Source organism: Pezoporus occidentalis, unplaced genomic scaffold (assembly GCF_034315485.1).
Source record: "Pezoporus occidentalis ecotype Australia unplaced genomic scaffold, CSIRO_AGI_Poc_V1 ctg28, whole genome shotgun sequence".
In the NCBI taxonomy this organism is placed as follows: domain Eukaryota; kingdom Metazoa; phylum Chordata; class Aves; order Psittaciformes; family Psittacidae; genus Pezoporus; species Pezoporus occidentalis.
The window spans coordinates 4,417,560-4,442,287 of record NW_026914718.1 but is presented as its reverse complement, the minus strand read 5'-3'; the positions used below and the strand labels follow the sequence as shown (position 1 = coordinate 4,442,287).

General features: G+C 42.8%; 1 protein-coding gene across 9 annotated transcripts in view; it reads left to right on the top strand.

The window, feature by feature from the left end:
- Positions 1-24,728, top strand: part of HECW1 (HECT, C2 and WW domain containing E3 ubiquitin protein ligase 1) — a 253,865-nt gene that overhangs the window by 68,342 nt on the left and 160,795 nt on the right. For all 9 annotated transcript variants that reach the window (XR_009966068.1, XM_062625356.1, XM_062625357.1 and 6 more), the window contains one exon: positions 12,675-12,999. Coding sequence is in view for 8 of the 9 variants with exons in the window: in XM_062625356.1 (XP_062481340.1) it covers positions 12,675-12,999 (325 nt within the window). In the remaining variant the exon portion in view is untranslated. The remainder of the gene's footprint in view (positions 1-12,674; positions 13,000-24,728) is intronic.

Below are 24,728 nucleotides of genomic sequence, written 5' to 3'. Positions count from 1 at the left end.
TGTCTGTATCTTTGACAGGAAAAAGCTGGAACTTCAGTAGAGGTTTGTTGGTGAGGAAGGACAGAGCTCTGCAGGAAAACAGCTTCATTAATTCCACTGCTAACAGGGCTGTTTGTTTTTGTTTCCACGAATGCTTTCTGAATCAGACCTGAATGTGCTTAATACAAACATTTGGCTTCTGGTTAAAGGTTAGAAAAATACAGCAATCGAGTTAATTTATCACCAATATCGAGAGAAGTAGTACCACAAACAACATTAGTGTGCGGCCATGGAGCTAATGCATTACCAGTGACAAATCCATCAAATTACTGTCTTTCCTGTTTGCAGGTCTAATGCTGTGGGGGGGTCGACCCTGGGTGGATGCCAGGTGCCCACCAAAGCCTAACCTTCCCTTCTTCCTAGGCTTGCCTTTGCTCCCAGATTCTCTACCTCCTCACCCGCAGTGGTGCAAGGGGATGGGGAGTGTGGTCAGTTCATCACACGCTGTCTCTGCTGCTCCTTCCTCCTCAGGGGGAGGACTCCTCACACTGTCCCTCCGCTTCAGTGCGGGGTCCTCCACGGGCAGCAGGGGCACAGCCTGCCACACCATGATCTGCACCATTGGCTGCAGGGGAATCTCTGCTCCAGCACCTGGAGCACCTCCTCCTCCTGCACTCACCTTGGTGTCTGCAGAGCTGTTCCTCTCACACATTCTCACTTCTCTCTCTGGCTGCAGTTGCTCCAGCACAGTAACTCTTCCCCCTTCTTAAATACATTCTCCCAGAGGTGCTGCCACCATTGCTGATGGGCTTGGCCTTGGCCAGCAGTCCGTCTGTCTTGGATCCACTTGGCATTGGCTCTGTCAGACACAGGGAAAGCTTCTAGCAGCTTCTCACAGAAGCCACCCCTGTAGCCCCCCTGCTACCAAAACCTTGGCATGCAAATCCAGTATATACACACAAATAAATTCTTGAAGTGCTTGAGAGCCCTTAATGGAAATTCTTGCTCAAAAGTCAAGTTTTAACCTCATTGACATTCCAGCTTTACAGCCTAAGGTTGAGTAGCATTTTATCCAGCAATACCATCAGTTTAAAAGTAGCATCTGTGGATCAAAGCACCGCATCATTGATTTGTGCATGGAATTGAACAGGAGGCAGTTCTCATTGTCCTTAGGAGACTAGAACTGAGTCCCACACCAAGATATCGAAGCAGGGTCTGGCTGTTTGCGTGGCCACATCCTTGCTGCCTGGTGATGTGAGTGTCTCAGTCTTTCTTTCAGAACTCGGGTTTAAGGCCTGCAGACCCGTGCAGTGTTCCAACTTGCTTACTTGTGCATTCTATAAATACTAGCTAGTTAAACTGCAGACTTTCATCGCAACGCCCTAGAACCTAATTCTGAATGGATTTAGGACGCTTCTTTGACAGAGGTGTTGTTATCAAAAAAATAGGTTAAAAAAGTTCTCCTTGGGGCTTTACTTCAAGTGTAGTGTTAAAAACTGTAATTACTTCTCTTCTGTGAGGAGTCAGTGGCAGCAAAAAAGCACTGGGTTAAGGCTAAGTGTCCTCATTAAAGTTAAATGTGACTATGGTTTGAACCTTCAGAACCATTCTTGTACTTTTGTCTGTGGATGAGTGGACTCCAGTCACCTCTGCAGATGTTCTTCCTCTTTGAAAACTCTCACGAGACCTTTCAAACTGAAGTAAAAAAGTAAATTAGAACCTCATGGAGTAATGTGAACATTATATGTGAAGACTGTGCATATGGCTGCGTGACAGAGCAGAGTAGTACCTAATTACTGTATTATGGGTCTACTAGCAGCACAGTAGGTATGGGTGAAGTTCAAATACTGTCAGAATGGGACTTGCCCAGCTGTGCATGCAGGTCCTGTTTATCTTGGTGGTAGTCAGTGGGGCTTGTCTCTGGTTGGAGGAGCCTGCACCAGTTTGCTCTTCATCTCCTTGATCTAGTTCTCCTCTGGTGATTCTGTGCAGTTTCTGCTTTGAAAGTCTGCTCTGTGCCTGTACTTGTTTCCCAGGGGGAACTACCAGGCTACCTTTCATCTAACCTTAGCTAGCAGGTCCCCAGAAAACCCTCAGCATATAGCTCAGAACCAGCTTGCAGTGATCCAGGAGAAAGCAGAGTCTCTGAATGCAGCTTCTCTGATGTAAGATTGTTTTTGTGCCCTAGATAAAGCCAGCTCTTTGTAAAACCTGAATCTTGTTCCTCAGCTAGAGACTGTAATACCAGAACTACTCACTTCCTCTTGGGATAGCTTCCCCAGTTTCTTTGCTTTCTCATGAATACAATTATAATAGCAATTTAATATGATTTATACAATCAAAACATAAACAACTTTTAATAAAGATGAAGCAGTAAGGAGCAAACTGGTTTGGAGATAGCTATCTGAGGCTAGTTTTACCTGCCCAGGGAGTGAGAAATCTCACTCTTTAAACTATGCTTTGTGGGTTTAATTATTAAGGATTATTAAGAATAGATTATTGGAGCTGAGGCAGTACTAAACATAAACCAGTTTTCTTTTGCTGTTTTTCAGTGCAAAATAAGAACTCTTAAGCCTCAAAACTTTGTTAGAATAGATTTTTCTTGAAAACAAACCTAAACGCACAGAATGAACTTTAGATAGATGTATTTTTAAGGAAATTATTACAAAAGATAGAGGGGGTTTGTCATCATATCCCCAAGAGTGCACAGACATAAGAAATCGTTGTTGAGAACAAGCTTAAATGTGGAAGTCAAACTCTTAATATTGCAAGCAGTTTTCATTCTGCCCTCCAGTGACAGGAGACAAAAACCGTGCAGTAATGATGAATACACTTCAGTGGCTGGGGTTCCAGTTTAAATTCATGAGGGGCTTCTTTTCTTTGGGAAAAAAAATGAAGTGTGTTGGATTCTATTGTTATAATTGCATAGGAAAAAACAGTCAGATACCATGGTCTAAAAGGAATCATGTTTTAAATGAATCCTTACCTGTCAAATGACGTGTTTGTTCCTAGGGTTTGAGATCTTATTCTATTAGTAGTTCTGTGATCTGTGTTCTAAACCGCAGCTGGCTGTTCTACATGTTTGTCTAATGGGTTTTCCAACAGAAGAGATTGTAGCATGGACGAAAACGTTTGAAGTGCTTCAGTTAAAATACGACCTCTTGGTTTTCCAGGTCTGGATTAGCCCTTGTTGACTGCAGCTGTTGATGATACAGTTTTTCCCTTGCTTTACAAAGTCACTGGAGTCAGAGGGAGTTTTGCCTTTAATTTTATCAGAAGCAGGATCAAGCATACTCAAGTAGTTGCATTTCTGCATTTGTCTGCAGGTAATATCATAATAACAGGAATTCTGGAGCTACTTAATTGTAAAATGTGAGGGAATATTCTAGGCCTAATTGGAAGGTAGAAGATGGAGCTGAGGGCATGTTCCAGAGGTGGTGTCTGGTTCAGAGACTGGTTTATTGCAATAGTTTGTTATTGTTTGTAGATCAAAGGAGTGATTGATGTAGGCATAAATACTCGATAGGCTGCTAATACCTACCTGCCTTACTGCCTGAGGAGGTTAAGATACTGACACTTCAAACCACTTTTCTCTTAAAGAAACACAGATGGGGATAAACAGCATGAGAGAGTGCAGGGGCAATGAATGAAATATCAGTTTAAAATGTTCCCTTTGCTGCGGAGTGGGGGTCAGCTGAAAGGAACCATGAGTGAAAGGTACTTCATCCATCCCTCCTTGGTTTTGTGTCTCCACGTGTTAATCCAGTGCCTATCCTAGGGGTGGTCCAGCAAGTGATGCCTTGTGCCCTGTCCCTTCCTACCTATGGGTGAGGGGAGGGTGGCAATACTGATGAGTGAAGAAGAGGAACTGTGCCCTAAAGATAAAAAGGGATGGAGAGGAGAGGAAGAGGCATGGTCACCTGGGAATATGGTACTGGCCTTGATGTGAGGGACATAGCACAGGAGAAATGGGGCCCTTGCTGATGGCCTGGAATAAAGGGAGGGAAATCATACACAGCTCCTGCAGGGAATAGCAGTCATGGAGACAGAAATTTTACAAGTCATAGCAGCAATGAACCTCTTGTGGTGTGTGTATATGGATCCCTTTGACTGCACACAGGAGAGTCCAGGCAGAGAGGGAAGCGTAGGTGGTGAGAACACTGCACGGGTAGAGCTGAGCTCTGCAGGGTAAATCCTTTGATACATACACACATGAACCTTTTGCTTGCAAAGATTCATACATGTGTCTGAAGGGAGTCTGATACTAAAGTCTTTGCTTTGTGTTTGATTGCTTTATGTTGCCTTTTGGGGGTGGGTGGTTTATATGTGATAACTGTGCCTGAGACCTGTGTAATACATTAGACACCTTTTCTTCTATCTGGTAGCACTGCAGACATCACAAGAGCTTTGTTTTTTAGCAGTGGTAGAAGGTATAATACATTCTTACTGGTAGGATTTTTGTAACTCATATGTCATAAGAAATTAAGAGGTTTTCCTTGTAAAATGATTTCAGAGGAGTCTTTGGACTCTGGGGAAGGGATATGGGAAATGTGGGACTGCTTCTGAGCAGTGAAATGATTGTACCTGGCAGTTCTGGGAAACACTGTACATTACTGGATATCTTTCTGCAACTCATATTCACTCTACATTGTTTCATTAGAAGTCTGTTAAATTTTGGAAGCTGTCTTCACAGCTTTTCCTGTAAACCCTTGCTACATTTACTGGTACACTTTTGAAAAGGTCTGTACATAAAATGTATACATTATGCTGAGTATTTTCTTTGATTTTTCTCTGCTTTGATTTTCTCTGGATGTGCTGTCGAGTTTGCAGTGTTAGAGCTGCCTAGAAAATCAGACTGCTCTTAAATAATCAGGCAGTAGTTTAGTATGGGTTTTTAAATACGCCTTATTTCTATCTCACATGCCTGAATGTACTTGCAGTGCGCATTTTCTGTTACCCTCAGGAGTGCTTTGCCCACTTATCTTTATATACAAATATAAATTCTTATAGCTTGAGAGGTTCATACACAGGTCTGGCTCCTTCCTATCTAGCTGACGTGATTTAACCCTAGCCAGTAACTAACAGTAACCTGAAGTAGCTAACCTAGGATCCCAACAGCCCTTGACTCCTTAAAAAGGTAATAAAGAGAGGTGAAGCTAAATCCTCTCTGGGAAAACCTTACCTCAGTCAGTCTTTTTCAGGAGAAGCCTGTTTCTTCCCTTTAAGTATACAGGGAGTCTTGGGAACCTGCATTCCTAAAGTAGGTGACTGAAGTACTCAAAGCTTGAGCTGGAGGAATCTGGGCCCCTGTTAGTGCTGTTAAAGATGGTTAATCTTCTGCATGGTTAAAGTGCTTGAACTGGTTATACAAATCCACCAGGTAAGAGATGTCTGTTACCATATGCTGTGCAGAAACTACAACAGGGCACCCAACACAGACAGGGCTTCTCAGTATCACTTGATCACTTTGCAGAAGAGCATCAGTGTTTCCAGCCTCCAGAGAAGAAGAGAGTCCCTGTTCTTACCTCCTGCCTCCTAAAATCCCTTTGGAGTAAACCAGCATTCCTGGGAGACCAGCAGAGTCCAGCTGTGCAGTGGACCTGATGAATGCAGTGATGATCCTTAAATAGATCAATGTGGGGGCACACAGGCTTTTGGAGACAGCTTTGTACTGAGTGTGATGCTTCTCTGCTTTAAATAGCAGGGTAAACCAGTACCAGTGCCTGGTACAGAATGGCTGCTTTTCTTCTTGCACTGATTATTGCTCATAAACATTATCCTTGGGTTTGAAAAGATGAGGAATGGAGAGTTTCAATCTGCAGCGCCACAATCACCAGGACTCTGTATCTGTGAAGCTGGCGTGGTCCACACTGGCCATTAGAGACATGAGGATGCTTGTAACAGAGGTGTGTTGTCCTACCAATGAGTGCTTTATCTTGCACTTGTTGAGAGGTGGTCACTGTCCTGCCTCTGTCTGGTACCACAGCAGCGCTTCTCTGCCTGCTTCTGGTGTTTAAAACCAACCAAGTCAAAAATACATAGTCCTTGTTATGTGCATTGTAGAGCACCAGCAAAGGCAAGTGTTGTGGGCTTTAGAGTATTAGATAGTAGCACATGAGCAGATCCTAAGGTTATTTCTTCATTTTCATAGTGTGGAAAGACCAGAGTAAAGCTGTGCAGTGTTGTCATGGTTTAAGATGTTACCATGTTGACTCTTCTATTATTTCCTTGGTCTCTTTTTGAGACGTTTCTATTGCATGTTTACCACATTCTTGAGTACCTGAATGTGTCCTGTAAAAACACTGGCAATGTTTTCAGACCTTTTTTTCTGTAACGGGCAAGTCAGATGGCCGCTTCTCATCCCTTGTTGTGCCAAACTGCTGAGACCAGGCTGTTCTCAGCTACTGATTTCAAGAGAAATGACGAAAATAATTCTGTCCTTTGCTGCATTCTGTTGCAGAAACTTCCCAGTGCTTTGTGTGGTGAACTTGGGTGGGTTATCACTGTGCAAATGCGTTGAATGTAAGGTTGTTAATCGTTCCTTGTTAGACAGAAGTAGGCTACCATGTAGAAGCTTGGAGTGATCCCAGCTAAAGCTGGTAAAATGTCACCTTTATCAGAAACTTGTTTCGTTTATATCCTTATAGGAGTACAAATCTTAATTCTTGGAATCATGTAACTGGAAATACGATGTGTGTATCTTTCAGCGTGCTCTCTTGGGTTCATTAGACAGCATTCTTTTTTACTTCTTCCAGAAAGAAAAGGAAAAAAAATAAATCTCTTTTTTTCCCTTTCTTTTTCTGAATTCCAAGAATTTCCCTCCAGTCATTGCTTCATATTCCAGCTTCCATCTGCTTGCGCCCAGGAGATTGTTTAAGTGCTCTCAGAAAATGTGGACTGCTCTTAAATGTATTTTTCCTTTATAGATACTAAGAGTGCCCCTGGTTACTGGGCTGCCAGCTTTTGCTGCCTTATGACTAATAGACCTACATCAGGAATCAATCTCAGGCACCAGTACTGAACCTTGCTGGGTTGAACTTGAGGCCAGCTCTTTCATTTTGATTCTCATTTGTGCAATGATTTGCACATCATTGAAGCAAAGTTAAATGTAAGAGGATACATTAACATAGCAGTGCAGCTAGGCTGGAAGCACACAAAGGTCAGAAAATGGAAAAATGAGCTACCTAATAACGTCCATTTGCTCCACTGCTGATGTATAATGGCTTTGCTTTTCGATTGCTGTTTATTATAGCCATATATATATATATTCTGCCTTAGATGTGCAATATTGAGACAAATGCACTTGAAGCTCTCTAGTGTTATAATGGCATGCATGCCTCTGAAATGTTTGCAGCCTTCATTTCAGTCTTCCCAAGAGCAGCAGTTTCACCTATGTGCTCTATAATGTCTTGCAGGGAAAAGGGAGTCAGTAGATGATGGAAGCCTGCGTGTCCCTCTTGCTGTTAAATGATTCCTTTGGAGCACTGAGAAAACCATTGTTGTGCCTCTCAAACAAATAGAGAGCTCCAAACCCTTTGACTTCATAGCATTCTCCAATCTGAAGCTTGATGATTTTCATGTTGTGTTCAGCAAGTCAGATGCTGCGTCATTTGCACTATGTATTGCCTCAGTGTTTTGCTCTGGGTGTTCACACCTGGGTTGGGACTAAGTTTTTGTCATCCAGCCAATTAAACCTTTCATACAGACTCTTAGTACCTTCTGTTTCTGTTAGTACAGTATCCTTCTTGATACACACGATCCTACCTTCCTGAACACTGCTCAGAAGACTTCTGCTGTCAACTTACCACTTTCACCAGGTTACCCTCTGTTTTTTGTATCTGCCTTGGCTCCTCCTTGTCTTTTACAAAACACATAGACCCTGCAAATGGGGATAAAAGCTCATCAGGAGAACCTTCATCTCTGGAGCAAACAAGACTGACTCCACATCTGATTTGCCTGTGATGTCAGGCTTGACTACTGGCCTGTTAAATTTTCAGGTGGATAAATGTGCTGTGTCCCAGCCTTCCCGCCACACAAAACCATCTCATTGTCTTTCTCGGTACTTGCTCTTGAAACTCTGGTTGCAATGATGCTTGCAGACATGTGAATGACTACGTGTGTCTCAGTTTGAGCCCACTGTCATGCTGGCTAGTATTTTCACCTTGTTACCTTTAATTTCTTCATCTGCCAATGCTCCAGCGATGGGTTGTATTTCGATCATATAGTATCTTTGGTATGGACAGTAAAAGTCTGTTTGTTATCACCATCCTGACTGGCACAAATACATCTTCTCTGACAAAGCAGCAATAGAAAGTAACAGTGTCAGTCCAAATATCTGAAAGACAGCTCTTAATTGTCTGAACAGGTAAGTGAGTTGCATCCTTGCAGATGCTTAGCTGAGATCTGTCCTCTGTATTGCTAAAGCATCACTTACTTTTCTGGAATGAATTAAAATGATAAAGTCCCTGACATGAAGCCCTTCAGCTTTCCATGGGAAGTTGCTCTACAGCAGCTTTGAACCCCATAGTGAAATTCAGCTGGCAGTAATGGTCTGCAGCTCTCCAGCCAGAGGGATTCTTCTTGTCTCAGAGAGGGATACGCTAGGGTTCTCAGGTGGTGAAGGAAGGGGCTCGCTGCTGTCCCAGTGCCAAACAGCAGGTGGGCAAGGAGAGAGGTGACAATGTGAAAGGGAAAGAACGTGGAAAGAAAATCTGTGTTATTTCTTGGTATTAGTGATTAAAGGTTTTCTATGTGTATATTTTTGAGATTAGTTTTCTTTACAATCAGATCTCACCTGTCATTTCCTTTGCATTTATATGAGGATTAAAAAACCTTGAATTAAGTTTTGACCTTTGTTTTCCTTAGAGGGACTGAGTGACACCAGTAAGGTAAGTTCTGGCCTCCAAATCCTCTAAAAATCTTATTTTGAGCAGGACTTTTATGTAGGTGGATGATCTTTAGGGAGCTTTCCTGAACTTTGTGACAATCAGAAGGAGGGCCAGTGAGAGGGGAAAACATCCCTTTAGCCGGTTTTGCTCAGCACACTAATAGCTTACAGCTAAATACTTACTGTCCTAGCTGTCTGTACAGAAAAGGGCATTAAAAAAACAAAATTGCTAAATTCATTGGAGTAAATGCTTATTTCTGCTAGAGTAGCTGATAGCAGTAGAAAACCTAGGTGATACTTGCATTTCCTGATGTAATGTTAATCTAGAAGTTGTCTCTTATACAGGTAGCTGAAAATTGCTTGTGTATTGTGTTACATATTATGTATGTCCAAATGAGGAATGTAAGGGGAAAGACCTTTATGTTTGCTACTTGATGTGTTAAAAGCTAAAGTGACTGGACATCAGTGATATGACTGAAATACTGTATATTCTTGTCATCTCATTCCTCTTGTCCTAGGTAAGTTCAGACATAGGAAATAGCCAAGTGCATCACTCACCAGTGCAGTATGGGCACCCTCAATTTAGGACAAGCTTGAGCTCACATGTTGCGCATACCCTATGCATGATGCACTTAAGTGTGACAAGATGCAGAAATCTGGTAATCCAAGACAAAGAGGTTAAACAGTGTAAAGAGAAAACCACCTTTCCTCTTACATGCATAGACACCCTGAGCAGCAAAGGCTATTCTCGCTGCTAACCATCATACAAGTGATGAGGGGAGTGGGTGGAAAATGAAGCTTGGGGGTCATTTGGTACAGAAAGTCCATGGGTGGAAATTCCCCTAAACAGACTGGCTGTAGAAGCAGCTCTGAAATTATTGTTTTGAGGCAGGAATAGAGAGGGATTTGTTTCTGCTGACAGCCAACCTTGATCTTATAACAGTCTTCCAATACCTAAAGGGGGCTTACAGGAAACCTGGAGAGGGACTTTTTGCAAGGGTCTGTAGTGACAGGACAAGAGGGAATGGCTTTAACCTGACAGAGGGGAGATTGAGATGAGACATTAGGAAGAATTTCTTCTCTGTGAGGGTGCTGAGGCACTGGCACAGGGTGCTCAGAGAAGCTGTGGCTGCCCCATCCCTGGCAGTGTTCAAGGCCAGGTTGAACAGGGCTTGGAGCAACCTGCTCTAGTGGAAGATGTCTTACTATGGCTGGGATTCTTATCACCAGGGCTTGTGGGCTGTGTAAATGCTTCAGAGTGTTGCATGGAAAACATGCAAAGCTGGTAATAAAATGTGGAGTGACTGTTTTTTTTTAACCTCTTTTCTATTTATTCACACAGCCATGCTTGTATTTTGATGGCATTATTTAATCCAGTTAATTATGTGTGTCCGTGGTCCTGTTTGTGGGGGATTTTTTTCAGTTTAGGGATTTTCTTTTTTGCAGGTTGATGTATTTGTGTAGAATCAGTGCTGGAAACAGGAGCTACTCAGATTTCTGGAGAATGTCACTTTCTGGGTTGCTTTCAGATTATGCCATTTGTTCCACTGGCATCAACATACAGGAAAATGGGAGTTTATGGAATTAGAACATAGTGATGAATTCACCATTTTCATTCAAACTGCTTAAGGTCATGCTAAATCTGAAAATAATCAAATGTTTATGTCTGATTTCATTTGAAAGTGTGCAGTTAATTGATACTCTACATCCATTAACATTCAAAAAATGAAAGTGTCTGCAGAACCACTACTCCCAGGAGTAATTTGTCACGAGAAATAAAATGTCTGCTTTTGTACTGAAGTAGCTTTTGGGTAGCATGCTATGAGCGAAGGAACCCATGTTAATGGTACAGACTAATATAGAAGAGGGTGCTTGAAGTTCTTCACATTACTATCTCCCCATTATTCAACCCATAGTAGTTGTCTTGGGTGCTGTTGTGACAGCAGATGCCTTCTTTGTTAAGAAACTCCTGTTGATTTCAAATGACTGACTTGAGTATGAGAGTTGTGTGTGTCCACAAGTGCTTCCCAGATGAGAAAATGTTCACAGCATGTGAGCCCCTGCTTTTTGATGAGAGATGCATTTCCTGCTCACAGGGAGTATTGGTCTTTATACTATGAAATGAACTCTCTTCAAACAGTGAATAAACACAACTGAGAAAACAGGCAGCAGAGATATGATTAGATGCATGGCAAATGCAAACTATGTACTTTGCTTCCTTCCCTTATTCCTGTATCTCTAAGGTAGCCTTTTGCATTCCTAGTTTCAATCTTGCCAACACGTAAGGTGTAACATTTGTGTTGGAGCTGGTTTTGCTTATAAACCCTGTTTAATGCAGTAAGTGAGGATTTGGGTCAACGGACTGTAAGTATTGTAAGGCAGCGTTTGTAGAGTGACAGCATATTCTTGGGGTGCAAACATGCCACTTGAAGTGTTTGTTCTCTGTACAACATTTGTGCAAGAGCCCTAAGGCACAATGATAGGTTTCTTAATGATTGCACAAATATTGGTATTAATGAACAAATTGTTTTTTCAGGACTTCCTGGTCTTCTATGCTACCACAGTCTTAACAAAGCAAGGGTTAAATAACTGCTTGGCTGGACAAAGAAGCTGTGATTTTTCTTCCGCTTAATTTGTTTGAGTTCAAAGGGATGATTTGACTTCTGATCATGTGAAAAGCATTTCATAGCATACTGGAAAGCTGTCTGGTTTTGTATCTGATGGACTTGACAGCACGGTTGGCAACAGTGGGATAATGGAAGGCTGATGAATAATGAAAAGCCAAGTGATTGAAATAGCAGAGCTGCAGGGAGAGAGGAGGGAAAGCTGGGAAGGAAACTGGCAAAACCAAACAGGCCAGAAGGAAGGGATAACCAGTATTTTGATCACTATCAGAGCATGTCTCCACATCAGAATTTCACCCAGTCATAACTTAAGCATTCTCTGTCTGCCAACTCACAAGAGCTCTTAACTCACGCCCTGTGACGCATTTTGTACAGGTCACTCAGCTCGCCTTGAGGAAGGAGGGTGGGTTGGAATTTAAATACTTTTCCAACGGCTGGGATGATGACTCCTCTGCAGTAACCTTCTCAATTCCCATTAATTGTTCAGTGCATTCCCAAAGTCCTGCTGGAGTGAGTGTGCATTGTATCTCACAGTCACCTGCAAAACCAGAGCAGAGCAACAGAGTCGGAAGCTATCAGCTGTACTGAGAGACACTGCAACACTTAATTTGTATTTACACTTCAGTGAAGACACCCCTGCTTTGGCAACAGGGATACCTCCATTTTCCTGACACTCACTCTTCAGATCTCTAGCAGGGAGATCTGTCATTGCTAACCAGTGTCTACAAATGGGATACGACTGTGCTTAGGAAGGTTTCCTCTGCAAATGTAACACGAATTACTGGGGAGAAGACTTAACACCGGGTGTCAAAAGTGGGAAGACTGTTTCCTGATATTAAAAGAGAATGGCTCTCTAGCAGTTTGATGGTCGCGATGTTTGTGCCTGGATGCATGCGTTAACATAGAGGAAGCCAGCTACTATTAATTTCCTCACTCACTGCCAATTGTAGCTTAGTGTGGTGGTGCAAGGCTTATGCTTACACTTGTCATGCTAAGAATTAGGGAGTTGGAGTTGAGTTAGCGCTGTGTTTCCTGCTGTACCTTTTCATGCCTCTTGTTTTTGCAATGCCAAATGGAAAAATATCTGCTCCTTTCTCATTCTGATGTACCGCTTCTCCTGAGCTCTGATATCACTGAGAAATGAATACTACTGTAAATGCCCTGCTTTCTTCTTCTCTTTGCAGAATCTGTACCAAAACAGGTTCCTGGGCCTGGCAGCCATGGCGTCTCCATCTAGGAACTCACAAAGTCGGCGCCGCTGCAAAGAGCCTCTCAGATACAGCTATAATCCTGACCAGTTCCATAACATGGACATCAGGAATAACTCCCACGAGACGGTCACCATTCCTAGGTCTACCAGCGACACAGACCTTGTCACTTCAGACAGCCGGTCTACACTAATGGTCAGCAGCTCCTACTACTCCATCGGGCATTCGCAGGATCTAGTGATATACTGGGATATAAAGGAGGAAGTGGATGCAGGGGACTGGATTGGCATGTATCTCATAGGTGAGTCCCTCTTACTCCTTCCCCTTTGAGTTTCTTGCTGCTTTTTTTTAGTTATAGGTGTTAGGGAAGTAGGAGCTAATGGTAATAATGTGCTGATACAGCTCCATGAGTGTAGTCTTCCAGTGGGTTTATATATTACAAGTGTGTTTTTTCTGCTCCTGAATTGCTGGTTGCAGTCCTGGCGCTCACTTCTTCTTCAGCAGAGATATGAGGAGGCTTTCTGTGGGCAGATTCTTGAAATTTCAAGATATTTTCATTTGAAAGCCTTTTGGATTTGGAGAAAATCTCTCCTGTATAAAGACAGCCTAGTATTTTCAGGGTTTCCTCTTGAGTCCTTGAGTAATCTGTGACAGATGAGGGGTTTTACAAGTCAAGAACATGAATCATTTAAAAACCTCGTGAAACAGAATAACAGAATGCCTGTTTCTGTATAGCCAAAGGCTGTTTTGATATGAACAAGAATTACAGACTGAGGCAGTCTGGAACTGTCCCAGAGAGTTTTGTTGTGATGGGTTTTATTTATACTGGAAGCTGTATTCAGCTATGTATGTTAGCATGTTTTTGGCATTTCCATCTAGTAAATCCAACCCGACATAAGATTAATAAATGGTTTTAATACACTTTTTACCTGGTTGGGGTTGGAACTAGATGATCTTAACGTCCTTTCCAACCCTAACTATTCTATGATTCTGTATGATTTAGTGTGAGGTGTCTGTGCCCATGGCAGGGGGGTTGGAACTAGATGATCTTAAGGTCCTTTCCAACACTATTCTGTGATTCTATGTTTTTTTCACATCACTATAAAATTAGTGGGTTTTTAAGCTGGTTTGGTTCCTATGGAAATAGTCCGGCTGCCTAGACCGAAGTCTGTGTTAACTCTTTGCCTTCTGGTAAGCTTGAACATGATTGATCAGTTTCAGACGCTTTCCTCTATGGATTAGGGGTCTTAAAAATATGAAGTTTTTAAATATTCCCTGAAAACCAGTGACTTGGTGAAGAAGACAAATTCAAATTGGTGCTCCCACAAAGGGAAATGTTGGTAAAACTTGCCCTATATTGATTTGAATAAGTGTGCCTAGCACTAAGCGTGTGTTTTAATTCAAATGGCACTGTTTCATCTTGCCCAGGTAGTGAACCATGAACAGGTAAAGCACACGATTTTGTGAGTTGGGCTTTCGGAGCAATCACAGGGGGAACTGTAGGGAGTTACGGTGTTACTTAAGTGCTTTAACCAGAAGTCTTGGCATCACATGTTGAGAATATTGGGAACAAAAATGTTGGCGACATAGGGGATGTGAGGAGGTACTGGATGGGAGGTCTGAGCATGTAGAGGAACTCTGGTGGCACGGTGTTAGGCACTGGATATTGAGTTCAGAGTATTGGAGAAACTGGGAGAAAGGGGGAGATGAGGGTGGCTGTTTAGGATGTGGAAGGAAAGGAATGGGCTTTTCAATAAGCCTGGCTGCAGTACTTGTTCCTGTGAGTAACCTCATGAAATACCCTGCTTTAGGCTTCTGAAATTCACAGTCTTTCAGGAAAAAAAAACAAGAGACTGGATTTAGAATCACGGAATCACAGAATAGTTAGGGTTGGAAAGGACCTTAAAATCATCTGGTTCCAACCCCAGTCTCGTTTATTTGCCTGAACAGAATTACTTGAGTTTATTGTTGAGCTTGCAGTTGAGTGTTTTACTGGAACAGATGAGAAGACAGCAGCCCCCAGTACTAGTCACTAAGAAATACTCTAAGCCTATTCTGCCATAGCGCGGGCAACTCATGAAGGATTGTATTGCTTCAGTAAAGAGACAAGGCATACCTTCTGGTGGTCTGGAGTCAACAGACAGTGAATAGAGCTGTTTCACATCGACTGAACTTGTTGAACCAGGTTTCATGCCTCGGACATGGTATCCAGGGCTGTGAAGACACGTTCTAAATTATTTTGCTAGGTAACCTGAATACACAGAGGTTTAAATGGGCAAAAGAAAATCCACCCTGCTACTCCTGCTTAATTTACTGTGTCAAACAGGATGTTGCTCCAGACTCCCCCAGTAAATTGGAAGTGTAAGTTGTGAAGTGGATCCTTGCCCCTGCTGGCTGAATGCCTGGTGTTAATGGTGATAGCCAATGGCTCATTCCAAGAAACACTGCTGCCAAATGAAAAATGAATAGTGTGTCCAGTCCCCAAGAAACCAACAGACCCTTGGTGTCTTTGAAGGTGTTTTGTCTCCAGCCTCTCAGGTTCCCAGTCTAAATGACTGAGGAAATAGCAAGTAGCAGCAGTTCTCATTCCTTTTACTTGTCTTCCCCTCTTCCCACTCCTCCTCTCCCAGAATGTAATGTAAGGTGAGCTTTGGTGTTTTGGTTCCTTTAAAGAACGAACATAGGAGACCATGGGAGATCACTTGGGTTTTGGTGTTAGTTTAATGTGGAAAACACTCAGAATCTTGGAAGTTAATTGGCCCTATGGCTCTATTCACATTAACAAAGTAGGGGGAACCAGTAGGAACGGGCAAAACATCTGCTAAATGTGTTTCAGGGGTTTGGCTTTAGAACAGTCTCAAATCTGGCAGACTGAATGCCCTTGAATTGATGTAGTGCATCTTTCAGTTTAGCATTGTCAGGACAGAACCAAGTCTGTGTGCCCAAAGATCACACAGTCTGGTGGAGAAAAAATGGGGACAATTGGAAGGGTCGTAACAAACATGCTTCTGACGTGGAATAAACCACTGTATTCAGTGTTTGTGACCAGTCCATAGGGGTGGGAGATCCAGACACCCCTAATGGCTTAGATGTGTGTGTTTGCTTTTGCACAGATTTTATGAGCCTTCACTCGTGTTTGGAGAGGGAATGTTCCTGGCTTTGTGGGTATGACCTTCACAATGTAAACTGATATATGACTATGTTTTGAATTAACAGCCAGACTGGAACAAGAGAACCAGGGAAACTATGAACTTTTCCCAGTCTGTTCGATAGAAGATTAGTGTTGAAGCCTATTATTACCACTTGCATGGCAACGCTGTTAACTCTCACGTTGCTGCTGGCTGTTCTAATGTTTGTCTCAAAGCCAGCTTGTGGATATAGCCCCATCCTTTTTGTGATATTGGGGTTGATGAAATTTGAGCTGAGAGGTTCGAATGTAGCAGTATTTAATATTGTGGAGAATCATGAGAACAATGGGAAATTATTCTTATTCTTGGGATATCGGGTATAGATTTTCTTTAAAACTGGGTATTGGGAGCATTAGAGTTGGTGTTTGTTATTTGTCTTGAGGGAGCTCCTGGGTACCCCAGGAAGGGACTATATAAAAGCAGAACAGCATGCAGTTCTCACCTTAGAGGAGTTTAACCATTCTAGGAAATGTCTCCAAATAATTTTATGTGGGTGTTGGTGTTGAAACACATAAAACTCACTCTGTTCCCACCACCGCTGCCGTTTGATGATACCCAGTAAACTGCAGGCTTCAGAACAAAGATGTTCTGGGGAAATACATACGATAAAAAAGGCTTCCAAAAGAAAAAGAGCAAAAATCATGTAGCTCATGTGTTTTGATACCATGGGGATGCTACTCAAAGCGTGAACTAACCCAAAATAAGAGCTTAAGGGAGTCCTCCCTGTATGGAAATTCTGGCAGCTTGCTCCCCATGGGAAGGAGCCACAGCCCCTTTTATCACAAGGTATCTGTTTTTTCCGCTCTTCAATCCATGTGCACATTCCTAAGGGTGGCCGAGGGGGAAACAGTCTTTGCAGAAGCAGTTAAAAGCTGGATTTAAATCGATTATGAGAATTAATTTTGCTCTTGGTCTCAGAAGGCAGCCAGCCATTCTCTTGTAAAACAGTGCAAAAAAAGGGTAGTAATTTGTGCCATGGCAAAAAATAGTATGGAATATATCCACCCTGTAGCTGCGTGAAAACATCCATACACACATGCGTGATTTTGATGATGGGCTATGGAAAAACTCCTTAATTGGAGGAAGAAGAGTAAATGTTGTCTCTGTTATACAGATGTTATTAAGTGTTTGTTAGTTCTTAGCTAAGAAGATGGGCTAGCTAGGTGCGCACACACACAAGTATTGTCATGGAATTTCTTTTCACTTGAATCAAAGGTGAACGTTTTGAGAGGGGAGTTCGAGATGGGCAGTCATGAGGGGAGAGGAGGTCATGAGGGGCTGAGGGAAGATGTTGAGGGGAAAGGAGGATGGCCATGAGGGCTGAAGGGAGATCATGAGAGAAGAGCAGGGGTGGCCATGATGGGAGATCCTGAGGTGGGATATTGAGGGGTGGCTGTAAGGTGTAAGGGTGGCAGCTGTACAGAGTAGGCCACTATGGGGATAGGTGAGGGGTAACTGGTGAGTGGAGATCATGAGGGGAGATCAGTTTGCCCATAGTGGCATTATTTAATGGTGGGCTTGGCAGTCCTGGGGTAAGGGTTGGACTCGATTATCTTAGAGGTCTTTTCCAACCTAGTTGATTCTGTGATTACTTCGGTGCATTTTAAGATTAGCCATGGTAAGATGACAGAAAATATGGGAATTGGGAGAACAGGCCTTTTGGGGTGTCTAAGACATACTGTGCCTTCAGGAGTGGGAATGACATTTCATTCCTGCTAAGCTTGAACTCCAGAGATGTTCTAACTTCCCCTTATATATATTATATATCAGCTCTGAGCTGTACAGAGGAACCTCTAAACTCTGTAAGAACTCACCTGAGATGTGCATGTGTCTCCCCTTAACAAAACTGTAGCACTGTGAACACCAGAAGTCTTTCAGAAACATATCCACAACAAAAAACACACGTGAGCACTCAAACAGAGCGCTGAGAAATCTGAACACAGCACATCTCTGTTGCTGTTTAAAAATCTCTGGAGTTCTCTTGGCAGAAAAGCTTTGTGTGAAGACAATGTACACTGAGGCGGGGAGAGAAGCACAGAACCAAAGCAGTTCTGAATAATGAAGACACCATGTTTGGCTGTTTTGTTTTTAAAAAGCAGGACTCTTATTTAGTGGCTATTGTGAGACAGACGCAATATCTGCAGTTATTTATCTCCAAGTTTTCTCTTTCCCTGTTATCTCATTTACTATTACTATTTGCTACAGTATGGAGCTAGATTAATATGGACTGCTGGCAGCTGCCTGTAGATAAAGAGCTGTCTTATAATTACTGCAGCAGCATTTTAGCTGCTACTAGATTTCCCTTCTGTCATCATCTCCATATCTGATGTGGAGTAGCTAATGAGAAATATTTAAACCAGACTTCTGAAAGAATTGTTTGCTCCAGTGTCTGCACATGCTGATGTTGGTAATTTATCAGGGCTAACATTATATTCTTCTTAACCATATGGAGTAGGCTTTTTTCTTTCAGCACTTCCTCATGGGAAACAAAACATTATTAAAGGCTATTTATTAAATGTTTCTTTGTCCACACATCTTCTAGAGTCTGATTTCCTGTCCATACTTGGCTTTTGACAGAGTAGTTCCTCTCAAATTTATATCAGGAGGAATGTCTTGATGTAATTAGTGACTGAGGTTTAGCTTTAATTTTCCTCCTCTGTTTCAGCTTTTGATGTTATTTCTCTCCCCAAAAGGCAATTCACCATAAACTGACACTGTGGCAAGTGGAAAGATCTAAATTTTTCTTGCTGTCACACTTGGATCAGGACTTGCTTATCCGGCTGTTTTACCAAGCATTGAATGTATAGAAGCAGGAAATGTCACGTGTTGCCAGCAGAGATGGAAGGTGTTAGAAATGTGCATATAAGGGTAGCAGTTGTGGGTTCTTGTGTTACGGTTCTGAGCCCTAATTCAGGCTCTTTTTCTGTGTTTGGGTGGTTGCTCCACCTTCCTGCTTCAAATACAGCCATCTGTAAAACAAACCACCTCATAGTATGCCTGCTTAGACCGAATTCTGTTGATGTTTGGATTGTTGTGTCCTGGGGTTACCCATCCTTTCAGTCCTTTTATGGGTCTTGCTAGAGAATCTCACTCCAGTTTTAGGGCTTCCCCTTAATGGGTTACAGAGTCATAGAATGGTTTGGGGTGGAAGGGGCCTTAAAGCTTCCAGTTCCAACCCCCTGCCATGGGCAGGGACACCTTCCACTAGAGCAGATTGCTCCAAGCCCCATCCAACCTGGCCTTGAACACTGCCAGGGATGGGGCAGCCACAACTTCTCTGGGCACCCTGTGCCAGCGCCTCAGCACCCTCACAGGGAAGAACTTCTTCCTAATGTCTCATCTCAATCTCCCCTCTGTCAGGTTAAAGCCATTCCCCCTTGTCCTGTCCCTATAGGCCCTTGCCCAAAGCCCCTCTCTCCAGGTTTCCTGTAGCCCCTTTAGGCACTGGAGCTGCTCTAAGTTCTCCCCTTAAGGAGCCTTCTCCTCTCCAGGCTGAACCAGCCCAGCTCTCTCAGCCTGGCTCCAGAGCAGAGCTGCTCCAGCCCTTGCAGCATCTCTGTGGCCTCCTCTGGATTCACTCCAGCAGCTCCATGTCCCTCTTGTGTTGGGGGGCCCAGAGCTGGACACAGGCTGGGGACAGCAGCCTTGCCCAGCTGTGATCACCTCAGCAAGTTAAGTTTTGTTAAACACCTGCAATTCTGCTCTCTTTGTAAAACATCAACAGAGGTACCCAATGGTCGGACAGCTTGCACTAAGCACAGCACTATTTATTTCCAGAACAAAAAGTGTCAGAGGAGCAAACCTGTCATAAAAAAAGGCAATAGAAACCCTGCACAAATGCTGAATGGAGAGGGTGTTAGGTATCATAGGACTTGGCAGATATATTAGTGCAGTGATATCAGTTCTTTATTCCAGCATGTCTTGCCTTCACCTAGCTACTCTTAGATCTGGTGAGGGTGGCTGCTCTTTACCAAGCTGAGTCACTTCTTGCCTTTCCCAGTTCTGTATCCTGTGGACCACTTAAGCCAGGCAAAACCAGGATATGCCATTCCCAGACCAACCAAGTGTGACATGAACACAGTTAGCTTTTGCTTGTTTCACCCCTTTACAAGCAGAAACAGCCAACACTTCATGCAGGAGTCTCTGAATATTTCCAATATATCTGGCTTCTCCTTTCCAGTGCTTCCAAGGTTCACCTCTGTCATTTTTGTGGTGTTAATGTTGTTTGTAGCAGTGCACCAAAAAGCTTATGTAGTTAGTACAGTGTTGGTGTGCTTTATGGTCTTTCAGGGAAGTTACGATAAAGAAGCCTGTAGGTTACCAGTTCTTTTCCTTAAATACCTGTAGTATGTCCTAGAGGTGTTTGCCGTGTGCCAAAAGATTCCTGTTTTCATTTAGAATCTCTCCATAAAATAACAGCTATAGTATTACAAACTTCTTTCTAAGTGAATGGGTGGAAAAGAGTTTACCACTTCAACTGTCAGATACTGAGTATGAGGAGAGGGAAATAATGTGGACAGGGAATACAGCTGCCTTGTCTTTTCTCAGTGATTTCCAGGGTCCATATGCCTGTGGATAAAACTGCCTCTGTGCTGTTCTGGGTCCATGTTGCTATATAGCCCAGGCTAATAAGGAAGCCAGTGATGATAACTCACTGAAGCATTTCTGAAGAAATCAGTCAGTGGGGGATAGTGGTGTGCCAAACACTGGGTTTTGGCCTCAATCCCACAAAAGAATCATCATCCATGCAGAACGTTCAGTCCATTGACTGATAGAATCAGTCATGACACCAACTGTGGACAGCGCAGAATTCTTAGCTGGATAAAGCTTAAAGCAGAAAAATTTGTTCTGTAGAGGCTGTCAAGTACCCATGTGGATTTTGAAGGTTCAGCATATGGTTTTCCTCTCTTAGAGTTTTCTAAACCAAGCTAAACCATTCCCGCTCCTTAGTGTTTGTAACACTTAAACACACTGTTTGTAACATGTGAGTATTCCCATGCTGCCCTCCACAACTACTGTAATGGCTGCGTGTGCATTTAGCTTTTGTAATCTTTCTCATCTCCAGCCCTACAGACATTTTTTTTCCTTCACTGAGGATCTCCACTTTGTAATAAGCTTATAATTGAATACCATTTTTCAGATAAAACCACTTCAGATTCTCAAGAGATTCTTTACACTGTGGTGCTTCAGTGTGCATGTCTGAGTTGTGTTTGTTTGTTTGTTTGCTGCTGTATCAGATCACAAACTCCTGTCTAACCTACTGTCTGCTCGTAGGTCTTTCAGCATTGCTATAGGCCCATTTTTCAAACACTGCAAATTATTTCCCCCCTATTTAATGGGCGTTGTTAACCTGGACAAGTGTCATCCTTGTTCACATTTCAGATCTTCCTGTGTCCCTTTATATCATGTCTTTATACTGCCTTGGGCATGCCACATCTCTTATCTTTTAGCAGATTTCATGCATGCACTGTTTTCTCCTAATCCTCATTTTCCAAAATGCACTGTAATCAATGGGGAGGCTTCCACTGACTGCAGGAACTCTGGAACTGTTGTTACATTAAAACCAAGCAAACAAAACTCTTCCATGTTGTAGCTTAGTGTGTCTTCAGTTTTTCAGTCTGGCCTGAGGCAGTCTTGCTCATCTTCGTTTGGATTCCTCCCTCCCGTTTTAGTTCTGCATGTGAGCTGGATGTCATTAATTGTGGAGAGGTTTATGCAGTACATAGCTGACGTATAGCTGTGCTGTACTAAAACCCAGGCGTGGTCCATGTGCTGTAGTGGTGAGAATAAATCTGGAAGTGCAAGAGCTGTAGCTGGGACAGGCATAGCTGAAGGAGAAACTGGAGTTATGTAGATAATATCACACTTTTAAGTGTATGCAGAACCAAATGACACCAGTATTATTAAATAGACGCCCATCCCACTGCAACCAAACATCTGCTGTGGGTCTTTTAGCCTCCACAGAAGCTGTGGAGCCCCAGCTCAACAATTTGCTCTTCTCGTTTGTTCTGCCTTTTCAGCAGAAGATCTGTAGTTAGTGGAGAGCAATAGATGAGTGACAGGTTGCACTGGAGGACAAATCCCAAACGCTTCAAGGATGCCATAGAAGAATAAGGCCCATTGCCACCAGCTCTGATTTTAGCCAGAGGATCCATAGTGGCAGGGAATGAGAGAGAAGTCCTTCAAGTGACAGAGCTGAGATTCTCAGTGTGGTTAGTTCCAGTGAAAGGAGGATTGGGCAGTGAGGAAGAACTGGATCCACAGTTCATCCAGACCCTTCTGAAAACCCATAGGCATATCAGTGTGATTGGGTCTCTCTACTTTGCAGTCTTGTTTGCTTTTTTAATTGGTATTGGTGTTATGAAAGATCAGGATGTATCTCCCAGCAGTAATTTGAAGGATGCTGAAGGGTGACGTTGTATATGGCTCTGAAAGCCACATGTCAAGGGTGAAAGCGTTCTGCTGAAAATCTTAGCTCTTTGATTTTGCAGGTGTCCTTTGGGGTTTATGTGTAGTTCTTCCTGATTAGGTGGTTCAGGTTTTAAAACCACCATGCCTGCCTTTCCTTGTGTCTGGAACAGATTTACTTAGGACATCATCTTCTGCCCGCAGTGGCCAAGTATTGTTGCAACTTTGCCATCTATATCCCTATTTTATGACAGTTTATGCTCTTTTATCTCCCTACTTTCTTTTGTTCTTTCTCTTGCCATGTCTTCCTCTCACTGCTATTCTCCAGTCATTGTTCACATTTTCCCCCTCCCAGTTTACTTTTCTTTAGGTGGGCAGGGGATTAATTTTTATGGCATTAACATGGAACCTTTCATGTACTTCAAACAAAGCACCTGCAGAGCTCTTACATCAAGGACTGAGCTTTCAGGATTTGCCCTTGTTTTCCAGAACTCTTCTCCTTAGGAAGCTGTAGAAGGAATGATGCAAACTGCAAATTGCAGTATATTCATTGTCTGCAGGAGAAATTGGCAAATGAATTAACAGTGAAGTTTCGATCCACATTGGAGCTGGGTCTGTAGCTGCTAAAGTCAGTGGAAACATTCCTATTGACTCCCATAATGAGAGCCATTATTTGTGATATTTATTTATTTATTTACTGTTGTATCTGTATAAATAAGAAATCCGTATGTGCATCTTCTGCATACACTTCTCATTAATAGCTCGTCTCCTGCAAAATGATAAGCATTTGTACAACTCTTTGGAATTAGGGTTTCCAAAGGCTAGGTTTTGTAATGGTAAATCGTTGCAAAAGGAAACCCTGTCATGGCCTGATAGAGCTCATTACAAGCTGCACTTGTGAATTGTAGGGGCTGCTGTCATCATTTTCTGTGCTTCAAGTGATAAATTGGATGGTAAGAGAAGAAACATTAGAAATAGGAAGCTTATCCATGGCTTATACTTGTATTATCTAGGGTAATTTTATTTTATTGATATTCTGTGCTGTATAATGTAGCTTTCCTGTAGCTTTCAATGCAAATTGCAAAACAGATCAACCAGAGCTCAGCCTCTTTGTACAGAAAATGATTTTTAAAAGCAATTAGCTAACTGTCTTCGTATGTCATAATAGCTAGGGCATATTGGCCAAAAGCACATTTAAATTCCAAGCTAAGGCAAATTTGTTCTACTAAAGACTATAGGTCCTTCTGTAATTTCAGGAGTACAGCATTTCTTATTCATAAGGGATCGAGACAGAAAGTGTAGCTTCTATTTTTACAGCATGATTGCATTAAGTTTATAGAAAGCAAGTGTTGTAATATGGACTGCTAAATCAAATTAGTGATGGGTGAGAGGCTGGAATAGTGTTCCAAGTTCAGGCACGTATCTGACATTGTGCTTCTGTTTCATGTTATTTGCTTCTTTGAAGGTAGCCCGGGTTATTCTGAATGTTGTAGCTGTTCTTCTTGGAGAATGTGGAAGGATAGACTGATTATGGGTATCAGCAAGTTACTGTGTGAGAAAGGGGAGTAGGTTTTTCATTTCTGCCTCTTAAGTAAAACCAAACTGAGCAAAAGAGTCTCTCAGCTATTTATAATTGGAACTCCATCAGTCCTTCTGAGGAAGATCTATTGACTATTTGTTTGCTTCTCTGTGGGAATTTCAGGCAAGCTTTCAAATACTGAGGTCGTGTCTGCTTAGTGCAGGCTGCTGACAGCACTTGAAGTCCCCATTACGTTTTTTACAGATCCTTTTGAGAATTGGCCTTTATCAGCATTTCCCTATTTCCTCTGAAGAACAGCATGCTTTTTGTCAATTGGTTACTGTCTTTCATCTGAAAGATAGCTTTCTTGGTGGCCATGGTTCTTTATCTCTCTCTATATATAGTTCTTGTGAAGTATATTGGGATTGCTCAGCATGGAATTGATAGCACAGAATATTTTTAGCAGTGAAAAGCTGTGCTTGGAGGTATCTGGTTTGGTGAGGACAAGCAGTCTGTCAGAATTGCTGCCGGCTCCCAAAGCCCTTGTTAATGTTTGCCTCTAGCATGCCTTGTTCCCTCTGGCTGCTGCTCAGGCCTGACTTCCTGGCACCGGGTCATGCATCACCTGCTCCCCTGAGGTTCCCTCTAGGGACTCTGCGGATGCAGGAGGTCTGACGGCTGCTGCTTCTGTCCCAGCACAGCTTTGCAGGTCTGCGGCCGCCTTCCCTCTCACCAGCAAGAGGCAGCTGGCACCTTTGTGTGCCCCAGAGCAGGGAAGCGGAGAGCAGTCTGCTGGCTCCCCGACTTAGATGCCCTCAGCATCCCTGTCTCGACCAGCTGATGATGTTCAAAGGGCAGCACATTCCGAATACTCCCTCATTTGACACTTTGCTTAATTATTTAGCTTTTTACCAT